Source organism: Gossypium raimondii, chromosome 7, assembly GCF_025698545.1.
Source record: "Gossypium raimondii isolate GPD5lz chromosome 7, ASM2569854v1, whole genome shotgun sequence".
Classification (NCBI taxonomy): Eukaryota; Viridiplantae; Streptophyta; class Magnoliopsida; order Malvales; family Malvaceae; genus Gossypium; species Gossypium raimondii.
Genome location: NC_068571.1, coordinates 52,129,258 through 52,146,269, shown reverse-complemented (window position 1 = coordinate 52,146,269; position 17,012 = coordinate 52,129,258). Strand labels below are relative to the sequence as shown.

Sequence of the window (17,012 nt, the reverse complement as noted above, 5' to 3'; positions counted from 1 at the left end):
TCCAATATTTCTCTGAATCGGGCCAGCTCTCGTGGGCTAAATGTTCCCCATTTTATCGATAGACCTCCATGGGGCGCATCTTGTGCCATGGTCACGGGCTTTGAACTGCGGCCCGTGACACTATGACATTGAAATAACTTCCAAAAAAAACTCGAACATTATAATAAAATTATATTTTAATATCTAAAAAATTTATAATTTAATTACTTACCTTAAAAAAATTCTAATTTCATCCTTGAGTTGTTGACCACCTAATTCATATAAAGCCACGTTTGAATTTAAATAAAAATTTAATAATTATAAATTCCCATTCCCTAGCCACTATAACGATACCGCGTAAAAGACTAAAAGCAAAAGAAAAAACTAAAATAAAAGTCGGTATTGGCTTCGAAGCAGAGCCATAAAATCACCTGTATTAAGCAATCTCTTCCTTAAATCCAACCATTAAAAACCCTCGTTTCTTAAACATCAGATCGGATCCTTGAAGCCTCCATCGATTCATTTTTGGTACGGTTTTCGTAGTATCGATCAAACATGAGTTTCCTCTTTGGGAAGAGAAAAACTCCCGCAGGTACCTGGTTTTCTTTTTTCGTTTTTTTTGGGATTAAATTATTAAATTATTTATTAATTTCGAAAAAGGTTTTGCGATTTTGGGTTTGATCGTTTCGTTTTTGGGTTTTTAAATTGATCTCAGAAAAAAAAAGATTTTAGTAATTGGATGATATACGTGATAAAAAATAGCAGATTGCGTATATTCGTGGAAATCGATTGACCGCTTTTTGTTATAATTCAGAGTTTTGATGTGGAATGGTAAATTGTGTTCATTTCAGGAATGATGTGAATTATGGTTTGGGTGCTATTTGTTTTTTTATTTGGTTTAGTTTTGGATTATAAGATCGGTCGTTTGCATGATTGCTCGTTCATATTTGTTTCGTATTTCGATAGGGTTTTACAAATTATTGAATTTTATGAATGATGCTAGCTGAAAAGAATAGGTGGGTCATGCGTTTTTTTGGTGTATTACAAATTATTGAATGGTTAAATGATTGTTTGTTTTGTATTAGTTTCGAATTTTCATTCATGTCTATGATTTTCGGTTCGGTTGTTGCGGTTTGGATTTTGTGAATTGATCCCAGATAAGGATTTTAGTAATTGGATAATATACGTGATCAAAATAGCAGGTGGAATTTATTTGTGGAAATCAATTGATTGCTTTTTGTTGTAATTCATAAATTTGATGTGGAATGCTAAAATTTGTGTTTGTTCGTTTGTTCTTATCTGTTTCGATTTTCAATAGGGTTTACAATTTATTGAATTTTATGAAATATGCAAGCTGAAAGAATAGGTGGGTCATGCATTTTATGGTGTATTGCAAATTATTGAATGGTTGTTTGTTTCATATTAGTTTCGGATTTTCATTAATGTCGAAAAAAGGGTCTATGATTTTCGCTTTGGTAGTTGCGGTTTGGATTTTGTGGAGTTATCCCAGATAAGGATTTTAGTAATTGGATAATATACCTGATCAAAATAGCAGGTGGAGTTTATATGTGGGAATCAATTGATTGCTTTTTGCTGTAATTCAGAATTTTGATGTGGAATGACAAAGTTTGTGTTTGTTTTAGAAATGTTTCTGAATTATGGTAATAAATGCATTTTTTTTGTTGGGGGAGGGTTGCTATTTGTTTTTATTTGGTTTAGTTTTAGATTATAAGATCGATTGTTTGCATGGTTGTTTGTTCATATTTGTTTCAGATTTTGATAGGGTTTTATGAATTCTTGAATTTTGTGAAAGATGCAAGCTGAAAAAATGGGCGGGTCATGCATTTTTATGGTGTATTGCAAATTATTGAATGGTTAAATGGTTGTTTGTTCATATTAGTTTCAAATTATTGAAGCGATCCCAGATAAGGGTCTTAGTAATTGGATGATATTAATGATTAAAGTAGCAGTTGAGTGTATTTTTCTGGCGATGATTTGTGGAAATTGACTTTTTTTATTATTATTATAATTCAGAATTTTGATACGGAATGCTAAACATATATTAATTTTAGAAATGTTTGTGAATTATGATAAGAAATGCAATTTTTCTATGCTATTTGTTTATTCGTTTTTAGATAATGAGATTGATCACTTGTGTGGTTGTTTGTTCATATTTGTTTCAAATTTCAATAGGCTTTTACAAATTATTGAATGGGAAATGTTTGAATCCATGTTGTTTTTTCATGAAAGATGCAAACGAAAAGAATCGGTAAGTCACGCATTTTATGGTGTGGGTTAAATGGTGTTGATGGTTCCTGTTGTTTCCGGGTTTTGGAGGTAGTTAGGCTGTGAATTTGGACGGTGTATATAAAATGATGTCATTGATTTCGTATTGAGAGTTTGTGTAATATCTGAAAATATTGATGTTTTTTTTTGGTTTCAGAGCTTCTGCGGGAGAATAAGAGGATGCTGGACAAATCTATTAGAGAGATAGAGAGGGAGAGGCAAGGTCTTCAGAACCAAGAGAAGAAACTGATTGCAGAGATAAAGAAAACTGCAAAGCAAGGGCAGATGGTAAATTATTTTTTTCCTACATCAATATTTTTCCTTTTTTTCATTTTTGCTGACTTTTTTATGATGCATGTCTTATTATATTCGTCTTAGAAGTAGCATGTATTGGAGTCAAGTGCTTATCTGCTCGACAAATTTCTTTTAAGGCAATCATGGGAAAAGAAATTTCTGCTTTTTGGCATATGCGAGCTTGCTTTTTCATTGATTTTGTGTAAATCTGATGTATTTCTGCACTAGATGACTGTCTTATGTATTACGGCATGTTTTATCAGATCATTTTACAATTTGTATGAAAAGTTGATGTCCCATGTTCTTCTTCCCGATCTGTAAACAAAATGCATCGAGTATATGTGTCAAGAGTTTGCATTCTTTGATTTTTTTTTTCACTTTGGCTGCTTGATTGTGTGTATGTCTATTTTGTTTTACATTAGTGGGTTGATGTGGTCATTTATTTTCTCATTCGGCTTCAAGATTGTACTGTCCTCTCTCGTATTCGGGAGCTAGGTTTACTTTTAGAACCTATTATACATGATCTTTGCAAAACATGAATCAGCTTTACGCCTATGTAGCCTACAACCTCAAAATGTTCTGATTGATGGAAACTTTTTTCAGGGAGCTGTAAAGGTGATGGCGAAAGACCTTATCCGAACTCGACATCAAATTGAAAAGTTCTATAAGCTGAAATCACAGCTCCAAGGCGTATCTCTTCGAATTCAAGTATGTTTTTTTATCTATACATTTATCTCTGTGTCAATTACTTGAAGTGTTAATTGTTCACATTAAAAATTATGGTCTCTTGTTGTGCGTGGTAAGTAGATGAAAGTTGGTAAGTACAACTCTTGAGAGGGCAATTATAGAAAATTTTGAAATATGTTCTGCTCAACCCTTACAGCTCGACTAATTTTCTATACAACTTCCAGACATTGAAATCAACACAAGCAATGGGAGAAGCAATGAAAGGCGTGACAAAGGCAATGGGCCGGATGAACAGGCAGATGAACTTGCCGTCGTTGCAGAAAATTATGCAAGAATTCGAGATGCAGAACGAGAAGATGGAGATGGTTAGTGAGGTAATGGGTGACGCTATTGATGATGCTCTGGAAGGTGATGAAGAAGAGGAAGAAACAGAAGAACTTGTGAGCCAAGTTCTCGATGAAATCGGAATCGATATCAATCAAGAGGTGCTATTTTCACCATTTCTTGTACATAACATTAATAGCTCGCATTTCTTGCCCTAATACTAACTCTGCTTATTCGATCTAACTCGCAGCTTGTCAATGCACCATCAGCTGCTGTTTCTGCACCAGCTGCAAAGGGTAAGGTTGCACAGGCAGAAGCAACCGGGAATGACGACGGTGGGATAGATAGTGACTTACAAGCAAGGCTAGACAATTTGAGAAGGATGTAGTAAGTATGCTTAATTACTCTTGTATACAATATAAAAATTCCCTCCGTTGTGGAAGGCGAAAATACATTTGGATTGTAACATTTGGGAAAACTTGTGCCAGAGTTTATCGAGTGTCAAGGTATGGAAATACACAGTAACTATAATAAATTTACTTCTTTTGTAAATTTCTACATGCTTTGGTGGTAAATAGGTTATGAATTCATTCTATTTGGACACATACCATTGCCTCATTTCTGTTTGATACCTTGCTGTATATATCGTCGAGTTTATGTGTTTGTGTTTGGAACATCATCGATGAATCTGTTTTGCTGGATTCTTGTGCTTGTCAGCTTGTCTTGTACTATTTACCTCGTTTTGGTTCGGTTTTTGACTTAAACTGCACTCCGAGCTTTGCTCATGCCTAACATGCATTGCAGTGTTTGTAGTCACATTATAGCACCCACCATAGCAGGCGCAAAACCGGAGATAGCTGGTTTGGTGGTGGTTACTCAGACTCTTTATTTTTCTTGGAATACTTTATATTTCACACTTGGATATCGGGATATGAGCGTCAAGGATCTTCACATATGTGAAAAAAAAAAAAAGAAAAAAAATAACTATATAGATCACACTCACATCTGAACCCGAGTAAGGTATATGCTAAATAACAAAATACCCTGGCCCCATTTGAACGCTCAAAAATGAGCTGCACTGTATCCACATGGGCAGCTGGCTTTGTCAATTTTTAGTCATTTGTTAACATGGTCACGCTTCTCGTATGAGGCCCACCACATATATATTTTTTCAGACTCTCCCTACCTTACCTCTAATCAATCAACAACGTGACCCCTCCCCCCAAAAATCATCAAACTAAATCTGGGACGCCTAGAATATCTTCTCTGGGATTCTGCGGTGGAGCTTCCTCTGTTTGTCTCCGACGAATCAGAGAAGGCTCGGGATCCACTAAGGTACGGCATAGTGGACAATCGAAATGAGAATAGAGCCACATATCTATACAAGGAGCATGGAAAGAATGCTTGCACCTTGGAAGTTGCCTCACTTCATCTCCATCTTCGAAAACCGATAAACAAACTGCGCATTCATGTTCTCCGGCTTCTTCAGACCCCGTGTCGATGCTTCCCTTCTTGTACTTGAAGCTCGACGACAATATGATCCTACTCTGGCTCTCGTAACTCCGCCCAGCAGCCATTTCGGCAAGTCGGGTTTGTCTTTGCCTAGAATAATCAGGGCGCTGTGTACACCACCGGATGACGATAAGGTTGTATACAGCCAATACAACGGCAGCTGTTCCGACTACAACGAGACCATAGTAAAGCATAGGCAAATTAGACCTTGAAGAAAGGGGAAGAGAAGAAGAAGAAGGGCCTTCAGTGTTTAAGTCTCCCATGTTGAAAAAAGGGGTTTTACAGATGAGTAAGGATTTTTACACAAGCAATGAAGTTTATAAGAGAGAAAGAGAGAAGCGCAAATGGGCAAATTGTGTATAATACAAACGAAATATAATTGGTAGTTAATCTAAAAGCCGTGGTTGTTATGTAGTGGTGAAGAAAAAAATGTATTTGTATTAAATCTTCATTGGCCAAAAAAGAATGAAGACAAAACAAACGTACAATCATTAGACAGTGAATTAAAAGAATTAGCTGTGAAAATGTTTGGATTTTGTTGATAAGAAATTTCTCCTATTTTCTTCCTCTCTTCCTTTATATATGTATATATGTACGTACTTGCCTTAATGTCAACTTGGGTCGGGCAGGATTTAGGCCAGTAGTTGAGCCGTGAAATTGAGAGAGCCTGCAAAAAGGAAAGATAGATGAGCTGTGTGGGCGTCGGAGATAGCACTCCAATACTAAAGCTAGTGCTTTTGTTCAGAGAGAATGAATAAAGGTAGGATATGACGAAATGTTGGATGCGTCTAAAAAGTATCCTTAAAAGCATTTTACCTCTCACGTGATAATTCTTTTAGGCGATAATCCTTTTAGCCTTGAAGTTTAATGTGCTTCGAGATTGGTTTACCCTCCTATTTCGTTCATTTTCTCCTTCTGTTTTATTCTGGTCGTGTCAAGCTTTGTCTAGGCTCGGTCTTTTGTGGCGTCATTGCCCTTTTGTTCCCTTATTTAAATTTTAAACAGGTCACTTTTATCCTCTCGCTATTAATCCAAATTAGAACTTAATTTTTTCAATAAATAATTAAATTTATCTAATCCGAATATAAAATGACTTGAACTTGAAGTAATTTGAACCCAAAATCACTTGAACCTTAAATGACAATAACAAATAACTTGAAATGATTCAATCCGACCAAAAATTTCAAATCAAATTACGAATGAAAATTTTAGAATCCAATTTTATTTGATCCAAAATCTAAATATACTACTAATCCTTGAACTTCAATTTTGTATTTCTTTAAATATTATTTTTGTTGTCTTCCTTCTCTTTGGTAATATAACATAAATATGTTTACAAGTAAATATTTAATAATAAAAAAGAGGTTCCGTTCAAAAAATATAATAAAGAAAAAGGATGGGCCAACAAGCCCAATTATAGCCCAAGATCCAAATAAAACATAAATGGGCCATCACTCAAGTTAATAAGCCTAAAATTAAAATTGGAAGACATAATAATAAAAATAAGCCTATTATAGAAAATTTAAAATTAAATCTAGAATGCATAAAAAAGCCCTATCGTAAAAAAATGGGCTTAACCAGCCCATAATGCTTATTATATGGCAAAATCGATAAATCAAATCTAACTTTTTTCGATTCTATTCCATCAATTTTCTAATGTTGCTTGAACCAGATCAGATAGATTAAATTAGGAATAGGTTGGATACAAGTTTGATTAAAGGGCTAGATCGGTTAACTCACGAACTAGTATGAATCATTTAATATTTATTAATTAAATATATGGTTATTTCTAGAGGTGTTCATGGGAGGGGTCCATACAAGGTGTCAAGATCAATTTTTCAAGTTCGGGACTAATCCTACCCGAAAAATGAACTTACTTTTTGTCAAAGTCTGGTCCAATTTAAGAAAAGTAAACTCGGGCTCGACTCAACTCGCGCATGTTAGATTTTTTATATTAGTTTTTTTTGTTTGAAAATGATTTTTAAAAAAATATATAAAACACTAAATACACTAGAAATGTTTAAATAAAAGTTTTCAAACACATTAAAAATGTGTTAAAAAGTAATTATATTAAAAAAAACATTATCATAAATATAGTAAATGTTTTATTGTGAATCAAATGTTAGAGTTTTCATGTAGATCAAGTGGAAGAATAGACTTTTAACTAATGTGGAGCGTACAACGAGGCATATGTCGAATGAAAGCCAATGCTCGAGCTGTGGCAATGTCTATGAATCGAAGATCCATGCCGTTTGTGATTGCTTTTTTCTTAAGTTTGTTTGGCGATCAGTTGTGCCAACTCATGCATGGGTAATTTTTTTTTGCTATGCCTATGAATGATTGGATGTTATGGAATTTAGAGAATGTTGGGGATTGTGGTAGTCGAGTTGTTGATTGGTGTAGCTTTTTTCCTATAATATGTTGATTGTTATGGAAGAACCAGAATACGTTTGTGTTTTCAAATTGCCACAGTAGCTCTCAGGAAATAATTGATAAGGGCATTAGTTGGGCAAGGAATTATGCAAGGATATCTTATCCTGTGTTTCAATATAGTCCTATGGTTACTGTTGTACATTGGCCAGAGCCGTTTAAAGGTTGGATTAAACTTAACACAGATGGGGCAATTTGGCCAAATGGATCTTATGTCGGGATTGGGGGAGTGTTTAGAGATGCTGATGCTAATTGGCTCTAAGTATTCTCAAGGTTGTTAGGTAAGGAAGTAATTTTTAAGATTGAAGCGAGAGCTATTTTGGAGGGGCTTCGTCAGTTAGAAGTTGAAAGTGATAATGATCTTTTGATAGAGACGATTGCAAAGGGAGGTGCAACTGATAGTCAGATAATGAAACTACGCGAGATTCATCAAATGGTGTGTCAAGGGTGGAAGGTTTGCTTTTGCCATGTTCCAAAAACTCACAATATTGTCCCTGCTCATATGGCAAAAGTTCTGGCAACAAGATTCACTGAGATCCAAGTTTTTGAGGTCCCACCCATTTCCGCGCGGGACTTAGTTCAAGCAGATTATTTTAGATTTACAAGGGCAAATGAGCCCATTCATTAGTTTCGGTTAATGTTGTTTTATTTTACCAAAAAAATAAATTTATATTTTGGGTTGGGTTATTTAGTTGGATATGTTTTTTTTAAGATTTAGATAATGGGTTTAATTGTTATTGGGTTATTAATTTAATATAAATGTATGTACTTGTTATTTAATATATATACTTAATATAATTAATTTTTATAACATAATATATTTGGGTCAAGCCTAATAAAAATAATCTTGCCCAAAGCCAACCAATATAGAAAATAAACCCTAAATTTTACTCAAGCCTATTTTTTGAATCCCGTACTTTTGTCCAAACCCTCCGATGAAATTTGTGCTATCACACTTCCTTATGCATGGTGGCTATCTGCTGAGTTTCTGATGTTGTTTCAGCTTTGGCTCCTCCTCTGTTGGATTCCGAGATAGTGATAGTGGTACCTCAGCGGGCTTCACGATGGCATGGCGCATGCATACCCAGGTGCAATGCTCTCGCAGGGTCCAAGTGTTATCCCTCCTTGCTTGGAGGTGACAAAAGAACAGCCTTAAGGTTTCTTTTTGGGCGGGGGGGTTGGGTTTGGACTCATTCTTGGGCTTTCTTGTTCGGCCCATTTAACAGTATCTAACTTTATTATTAATGAATTTTTATTTATTGGGAAAAATTATATTTTCTATCTAAAATTCCCAACCAAATTTCAAACTTTGATGTAGGATTGGACCAATAAGATAGCCTTATCCTCCAAATCCCAACTTCAAAATCCACCACGTAACCCAAATTCCCACCTCTCAAATATTCCTCACCAATCTCTCAAAACCCCCAACATCTGCAACAAATCCCCCTCATCTTTGTTCCACAAACAGCACCAATGGCTTCCACTTCAGCTGTTTCAATGGCACTGCCACTATCACCCACCACCCAGACCAAAGTCTCCATCCCCAACCCTTTCCTCAACCCACCTCCACTCAAGCATTCATCAATGGCTGCCACCCCAACTACAAGACCCAATGCAACAAAACTTGAAATCAAGGCTTCTTCTTCTTCTTCTTCTTCAAACAAGGAGAAGGCAGTGACTATGTTGACAGCAGCTGCAATGACAACATCAATGATGGTCCCTGAAATAGCTCAAGCAGCTGATGGGGTTACCCCTTCTCTCAAGAACTTCTTGCTTAGCATTGCTGCTGGCGGTGTTGTGCTTGTCGCCATTATTGGAGCTGTCATTGGTGTCTCTAACTTTGACCCTGTTAAGCGAAGCTGAGGCCATTTAAATTGTTTACATGCTGTGATATTTACTTACCTCCTTAGTTTATTCATCTATTTTTTTATGTTTCCAGTTATAAATTTGGCTTTTTTAAGTCCCTGCAATTTCTCAAATTTTCTTGTTTTCTTCACATAATTATTCAACATATACACTAAAAAGTTATGTATCGTTAACATTTTTTATTCGATAACTGCATTGAATTCGATTTTTCAGATGCTGCGTACAGAAAAATGAACATAATCTTAACTTTGATACATATGAATCACAGATACATACAATACAGACACGAACACAGAGACGTAATATAAATTTGACACAACACCACAGTAAATTTCCAAGTCTAGGCTTGTTTTTGAGACAGCTTCACTCATAGACTCGTTTAACTATTTAGAAATTAATAAAATATAAAACATATTTTTATATCTAAATTAAACTTTTAGAACTAAAACATTTATAAATCAATATATATTTATATGTTACTCGGGCTTCAGCTGAACGGACTCAAAATCCGTTTGAATAAAATATGCGGCATCTATATCTTGATTATCAGCTGTAACCCGATCGAATTTTTGAGTCTTGGAATTATAAAAATACACACTCCACATATCCTTCATAACCAGTGTGTCAGCACCGTAAAACGAATGAAAACGAGTAAGATAACGCTCTTTGATCAAATTCATGGTGTGTTTTCTAATCCATATGTGTTCGTAGTTTAAAACCCAAACATCCACCATCTTAGTTTTAAAATCAATGTTGACCAACCCGAGGTTCCCTTCGCACGACACAAGTGCTATCTGATCCCAATATTCTTTTCGACGAAGTGAGTTCGGCAACGAAGCCATTGTCCATTCCTCTTTGTTACCGTCCAAAGATAATACAATGTCCTTGTCTTGTTCTCTGTTGAAAATAAGCCAATGGAGGCCGCCGCACGCAGAAACGCCTTGCCTTTTCCGGAAAAAGTCGCGGTATGTCAACTTTAAATCCTCTGATTGTTTCCATTCCCAACTCTTGGAATCGAATATCTCGCAGTGCCATAAGTTTTCATCGGAAACTACACGGTGATTAACTTCTTTGTCGGAATACTCCGAATCGAGGTCCGATTCGGAGTCTGATTCAGAGTGTTTATCATCTATGCTGTCGGAGAGTCCGACGATTTTGAACCGTAAAGGGTTCGATCCGAGCACCAACATGCTTATCTTTGACCTATAAAATCGAGGATTTGGAGCCGGAATGAATTCCCACTGTTGAGTACTTGGTTTACAAATATAAAACCGGTTTTCTCCATGTAGTCTCGTGCTACATAAAACCAAACCTTCATTGACCGTCGCTACAATCTGAACAGGTTCGGGTGAAAAACTAAGAAATTTCGGAGTTAGTTTTGGCTCGAGCCCTGAATTGGCTATTGACACAAAGTTGGAACTCAATCGATGTCTCCAACCGTATCCAAAGTTTTTTGAACATTGAAGTAAATATCCCACCATTGTTGATATCCTTTGAGAATGTAGCCGCATAAAGGTAGATTCGTAAGTGAGATCCTTGCATTCTTTCGAAAGAACCCTACACTTTTTCATTGTTTTCAAATCAGCCCTTGAGAAAATTTCAAATAAAACATCGTTGCTAAAATCATAAGACGCCATCAATCTATTGGGAAAAAGAAAGAAGGAAACAAAGAAATATGCAGTTAATCACAGTGAAGATTCTCAATTAGGGTGTTTATATATATAGTAATTGGAAGATTTTGTTTCTTGCAGGGACAGTAGCTTCTAGTTCGAATAATAGTAGAATTAGGGTTTTCGTTATTCAACTCAAACTAGGATTTTAAATAAAAATAAGTACTTGTTTTTTAGGGTAAAATAATTAGTATATTATTTCATTAATTTATATAAACTATACAACTATATATATAAAAGGAATGTCACAGATATATCTAAATTGGCAACGGATCCGTTGACTTCTGGTGACACCAATGGGTGTCAGAATGTGGGCCGTTGGTAAGCCACTGAACCTTTAGAGAACATGCATGGAAAGCTACGTTGCATGGTTACAAGCAATGTAGATTGGTAAATTTCAGCATTTAGTCCCTGAGGAATTAGTTTCAAGGATTGCGGCAGTTAAAAAACTAAACCCCCATGGAGCATGGAACATCATGACCTTCCAGGTTGGGCATTAACACATAATAGGAGAATAATAGTAGATTTTTTTTAATTTTAAAATACAGGAGAATTTTGACGGTATTAATAACTAAATCTGAAATTTTTTAATATAAAAAATAAGACTAAATTTCAAACTTACAAAAAAAAAATACAATTATAGCATATTTAAATTAAAATTGAATAGTAGAATTTCATAAAAAAATCAAATTTAGTTTAAAAATTCAATTAAATAAAAGTGAAGTGACAAAATTCATTATAGGTTAAAGTAGAGTGGTAAATTTAAAAAAAAAAAATCAGTACAATGATAATTATCAACAGGCTTTTCCAACTTTTTTTCCCAAAGCTTTCTCTTTCATTTGAGGAGCCTTTGTTCATTGGTTTCAGTCGCCAGTGGTGGCCTTTGGGCCGGCCATTCCTTCGACCTTTCTCCCTGATCCTCTGTTCATCTCCCTTCTCTTTTGAAGACCTTTCATTTCCCATTGCCTTTTCTTTTGGCTAAATAACTCAAGTCGCCCCTCCGTCCAGTGCGAGGCGGTGTCGCGTTTTCCCAAGGGGTATTCTCCCTTCTTTTCTCGATCGGGCCGACTTTGTTCTACCATTTGGTTATGGTTTTTTTTGCCTCTTCTTTGTTCGTCCCCCTCGTTATCGAAGCTCTTGCTCATTGTGTTGGAACCTCGACGTTAATGTCGGAGATTCGTCGGTGGTGATGTTTGATGGTGATTGGTGTAATCGCATCAGGCCTTGCCTGGTGGCCATTATGGTTGGTCCATTGAGGGTATGACTCAGCCTTTGCTCCTCCGCCGTTTGATGATTTCCCTAGTGCCGCAACAACTCCGGCGAGTATTTGTGGGCTTTCAATTGCTGGCCTCTTCTAGAGATGTTGTTTCTCTGGCTGACTGCACTGTCCATTTCACCCAACCTTGGTCCTCCCACCCATTCCAAGTGCGCTAACGCCACCCATGGTTGTTTAGGTCCCTAAGGTTTCTGGGTGACTTTGAGGGCTAAACCTTAAATTTTGTTATGTTCTTGTTTGGACTTCGGCCCACCTCCTTTGTACCGGCTTTTATGTTGAATGACGTTTCAGTTGATAAAAAAATAAAAACATCAACAAAACTAGAACATAATGACAAATACTAAATACTTTGACCTAAGAAAAGATTTATAACAACATTTATACTCATATCATCGCAAAAAAAACCTTTAATAGCTACTCCATGGTTACACTTACATATACATGTATAATATATGAACACATACGAACCATATAATCACATGCAGAAGCCAAATGGAAGTCAAAAATCTTAAAAGGAATAAAAATCCTTGAATAAAATTATCAAGTAATAAGTTTTAAGTATAACAAAATTTGAGAAACACAAAAGGAAAATTCAGAAAAAAGCATCCAGCATAAGTTCATTTTAGGTGCCAAACTTAAAAACTACAAAATCTAAGACACTTAACATGCTCCAATTATCAAATAGATGACTATCATAACAGTTATCATTGGCTTTAAGCCACTGGCGGAAGTTCAATCTCGGTCGGCACAGGTGCTTCCACCTTGATAACTTCATCCTCCTTGGGAGGGTGGATGGTGACAAGATCCGGGAGTGGAGTTGTTGGGCCTTGCTTACCCTTTGGATCCCAGTCAAGCATGATCTTCACCTTGATGCCCAGTACTCCCTGCGTTAACCCCAATGAATTCAATCAGAAACAGAAATCAAACAGGGCATAGCACTAAGAGTGGATAAATGGATAGCGAACCTGTCTCAGAAGAACATGTCGAACAGCAGAGTCAATGTACTCGTTCACTGGGTGACCAGAAGAAATCATGTATCCGTCTTTGAACTTCATGGATTTGGCACGTTGTGCCCTTAGCTTTCCACTAACAATAACCTGTAGCATAAAGGATGCGGAAATACAAGTTCAAAAATGAATCAAGATAAAGAATCCAGAATCATATGATGAATGAAATCGGTTGGTATACAAACCTCGCAACCCTTGGCTCCGCTCTCCATGACAAATCTAAGCACACCATAGCAGGCCCTGTAAAAACCATTACAACATTTAACTTGAGCATACCAACAAGAATTGACAAACTTGTACAATATATAACATCAACAAGTCAGCAAATTCAAAATCAAATCCGTAATGTACACACACGAATAGATTAAATAGCTGCACCAAAAATGAACAAGGAAAATGAGAACCATATTAATGAATCCTCCTAAATGTTACAGTCTGAAAACGCTTGGATTTCAAACAGGATGATGGTAAAGGAGAATTGGATTGATCTCATCATCTTCCGACACAAAATCGGCACAAGAATAACCTATTTGCTTTATAGATGACAAAATCTAAAGCCAAAAATGTCAAAATAGAACCAAGTAAATCAAAAACACACACGCTGTATCAGTCCATCAAACATCCAAGAACACATCATTTTAGCAAGCAAAAACAAAATCAAATCAATATCACAAAGGGGAGTAAAAAATAAGAAAATTTTCACCATTGTTCCCTCTAATAATATTACTGCATGAAGATGAAATGCATTTCAGCAGGTTAATAAAACAAAGGAAATATAATATCTAATTACTTTTGTCACCTTCCGACACAAAAAATTGGTAGTGAAACACCAACCTGCTTTGTAGATGACGTTAATGAACAAATAAGTTTTGCATAAACAGACATTTCAGTAAAATGAATAACGAAATTGAGAACAGTTAAAGTGTAACCTCCAAATGTTACTGTATGAAAACCTTTGGATTTCAAACAGGATGATGTTAACGGAGGATTGGATCGATCTTGTCATCTTCCGACACAAAATCGGTATAAGAATAACCTATTTGCTTTATAGATGACAAAACCTATAGCCAAAACACAAACAAACGCAAACATTTATTTTCAAAACACGCATACATCAGTCCATTTAACATCTCGGAGATCATCACATTCACATACGAAATAAAACACATATCACAATGGAAAATTAAAAATAATAGATTAAACATAAAAAAATAGAATGCATTTGAGCAGGCATTAATTGAACAGAGAAAATATGATCTAATTTCATATATCACACATCAAACAAATAAGATTTGCATAACAGGATTCAAATCTGCAAAAAAAAAAACAAATCGATTTCGAGTATATACCTACGGACGGCGAGACCTCCGAGGAGCTTATAGCGAAGGGACTCAGCCTGAGCAATGGCACACAGGCCCCTGTTATTGACCTTCTCAGCGTAAAGCTCCACGCTGTTTTCAGGGAACTTGAATCGCTTTTGAACAACAGAGGTCAGTTCCCTAATCCTCCTCCCTTTCTCACCTATAATCCACAATCAATCACAAATTAAAAAAAAAGACCTAAAATTTATAAATCAATACCCATCATCAAAAAGCAATTTTTTTTATGAAAAAATACCCAGAACATTTTGGGTACGAGTGGCTCTGATAATGATCTCAGTACGCATGGGAGTAACTCTGACTTCGACACCAGAGTATCCATCTTCGGCCAGTTCCCTAGTCAAGACCTCATTGAGTTCAGCGAAGAAGACTCCGTCAGCGACGAACTGAAATTAAAAAAAAAAAAAGTAATCAGTTAAAGAAAGATTAAAGAAATGGAAGAAGAAATGGAAGGTGGAAAGGAAATACCTTTCGCTTTTTGCTGATTTGAGCTGCGGCCGCCATGGTTTTTTCTCTCTAAGGGAGTGAAATTGCAGAGAAGTGAGATGTGTGAAACGGCTGACGCTCCGCAAACCCTAAAGATGAGAGGATCGAAAGTGACTAAGATGGAGTAAGATATAGTGGGTTGCTGATTAGGGTTTTTATACTAAATGGGCTTTTTTTAGGGTTAGGGTTTGATTGTTATGGATTTGTTTTGAGGGTTTAAAATGGTTTGTTCATAAGATCCGACCCAAATTCAGTTTTTAAGGCCCAATTACACTCTTTGGATCCACCACTTTTTATACTAAGTGTGGGCTTAATTAGTAATTAAAATGGCTTAATTAGTAATTAATTTTTTATTTTGTTAACATATTTTTATTTTAATAATTAACTTTAAATAAAAATGTTAACTAATAAATAGTAATTAAGCCGGATACAAATTGGATGGAAATATTTTTATTTTAATAATTAAATTTAAATAAAAGTGCTAACTAATAAATAGTAATTAAGTCGGATATGAATTGGATGGAAATAGAAGATTGAGTGAGCTACCCAACCTTTGAACAAGTTCGACTGTATTATAAATTCGGCAACAAAATGATTCAATTTCTATTAAAAGGGTAACGTAGTTAGCACCGAATAAATGGTTGAATAGTTAAATTTTCGAATCCCAAATTAATTGCTTTAAGTATCAAAATAAAATAATAATAATTAAGAAATTGATAATATATATATATTTAAAAATCAAAGGTAAAATGAACGAAAACGTAAAGAAAAAAATTCAAAATCTATAATCTGTAGTCATGGCTTTTTTTATATATATATTATTAATCTATGGTTAATTTTAATTTTAATTTTAGATTATATAAAATTATCAAATTTTAATTTTGGTCCTTATACTATCTTTTAGATTATATTGAAAAGCTCAAATTTTAATTTTGGTCCTTATCATGCGCTTAAATTTAACATTTAATCGTTATACTTTACTTTTTTTACATAATTTGGTATATCAATGTTTATATTATCATTAATTTAAATATTTAATTTTAATTAAAATGTTGACATGAATTTTAAAAATTATTATTTTCCTTAAAATTCTCTATTAAACTCAAATTCACTACAATGTCCTTTTTTATCATATGGCTATCAAATGAATTTAAAAAAAAAAAAAACACTTGACACCAACAATTTTAACAATATTAATAGATACTACTTGTTAAGGGGGGCCGGGTTAGCACCTTGGAGAAGTATTTGAAGTGTGCACAATAATAATTTTGGAGAAACCACCAACCAATGCATATGGGCCTTTACCTTGCAACCACCACTAGGGCTAGTCTTTTATTGTTGAGGGAGATTGACTCCTACAAGAGAAGTCTTCAAAATATCGTCCGCCAAGCAACCGACACTAGCCTCAATAATTGAAGATATTATCCTCGTGTCGAGGTTTTGTCCTCATCCTCTGAGAGAGTTGTTGTATACTTCAAGAAAGAGGGGGAAGAAGCATTAGTTTTGTACACAGTAATAGTCATGGATAATGTGCGCCTAGGATTCAAACCACCAATCAATAAATATGTAGCTTTTATGTGCACGATACTGATGCTTCTTCGTTGAACTCTTGCAAAGTCGTGTCTTCACCAACTGAAGTATCTCTTCGTAAATCGTATAATGCCCCATTCGATTCTTAGCTTTTAATGTTATTGAGAATACAAAATTATTATTAAAAAAGAAGAAGTATGAAATTTAAATGTCACAATCACATTCCAAAATCTTGCATTAGAAATGTAAGACTATACAAATCAAACTCTTTTATTATTATCAAAAG

At 35.1% G+C, this 17,012-nt stretch overlaps 5 protein-coding genes across 5 annotated transcripts; 2 read left to right on the top strand and 3 right to left on the bottom strand.

The window, feature by feature from the left end:
- Positions 1 to 330: 330 nt before the first annotated feature.
- LOC105794832 (vacuolar protein sorting-associated protein 2 homolog 1) lies at positions 331 to 4,122 on the top strand. The gene is made up of 5 exons (XM_012624223.2): positions 331 to 571; positions 2,423 to 2,553; positions 3,163 to 3,267; positions 3,471 to 3,731; positions 3,821 to 4,122. The coding sequence occupies exons 1-5, from the start codon at positions 535 to 537 to the stop codon at positions 3,956 to 3,958; spliced, it is 672 nt and encodes a 223-aa protein (XP_012479677.1). The 5' UTR covers positions 331 to 534; the 3' UTR covers positions 3,959 to 4,122.
- A 680-nt stretch (positions 4,123 to 4,802) lies between these two features.
- Positions 4,803 to 5,345, bottom strand: LOC105794908 (RING-H2 finger protein ATL52). Its single transcript, XM_012624334.2, has one exon. The coding sequence runs from the start codon at positions 5,343 to 5,345 to the stop codon at positions 4,803 to 4,805; it is 543 nt and encodes a 180-aa protein (XP_012479788.2).
- Positions 5,346 to 8,868: 3,523 nt separating this feature from the next.
- LOC105794990 (uncharacterized) lies at positions 8,869 to 9,491 on the top strand. The gene has a single exon (XM_012624449.2). It carries the CDS (start codon positions 8,986 to 8,988, stop codon positions 9,373 to 9,375), a length of 390 nt encoding a protein of 129 aa, XP_012479903.1. The 5' UTR covers positions 8,869 to 8,985; the 3' UTR covers positions 9,376 to 9,491.
- A 118-nt stretch (positions 9,492 to 9,609) lies between these two features.
- On the bottom strand, positions 9,610 to 11,015 carry LOC105803162 (uncharacterized). Its single transcript, XM_012635201.2, has one exon. It carries the CDS (start codon positions 11,013 to 11,015, stop codon positions 9,855 to 9,857), a length of 1,161 nt encoding a protein of 386 aa, XP_012490655.1. The 3' UTR covers positions 9,610 to 9,854.
- Positions 11,016 to 12,832: 1,817 nt separating this feature from the next.
- Positions 12,833 to 15,344, bottom strand: LOC105795065 (40S ribosomal protein S3-3). The gene is made up of 6 exons (XM_012624560.2): positions 15,179 to 15,344; positions 14,949 to 15,096; positions 14,681 to 14,852; positions 13,517 to 13,571; positions 13,290 to 13,421; positions 12,833 to 13,208 (listed from the first exon to the last, which is right to left on the bottom strand). Exons 1-6 carry the CDS (start codon positions 15,212 to 15,214, stop codon positions 13,038 to 13,040), a joined length of 714 nt encoding a protein of 237 aa, XP_012480014.1. The 5' UTR covers positions 15,215 to 15,344; the 3' UTR covers positions 12,833 to 13,037.
- Between the last annotated feature and the right edge of the window lie 1,668 nt (positions 15,345 to 17,012).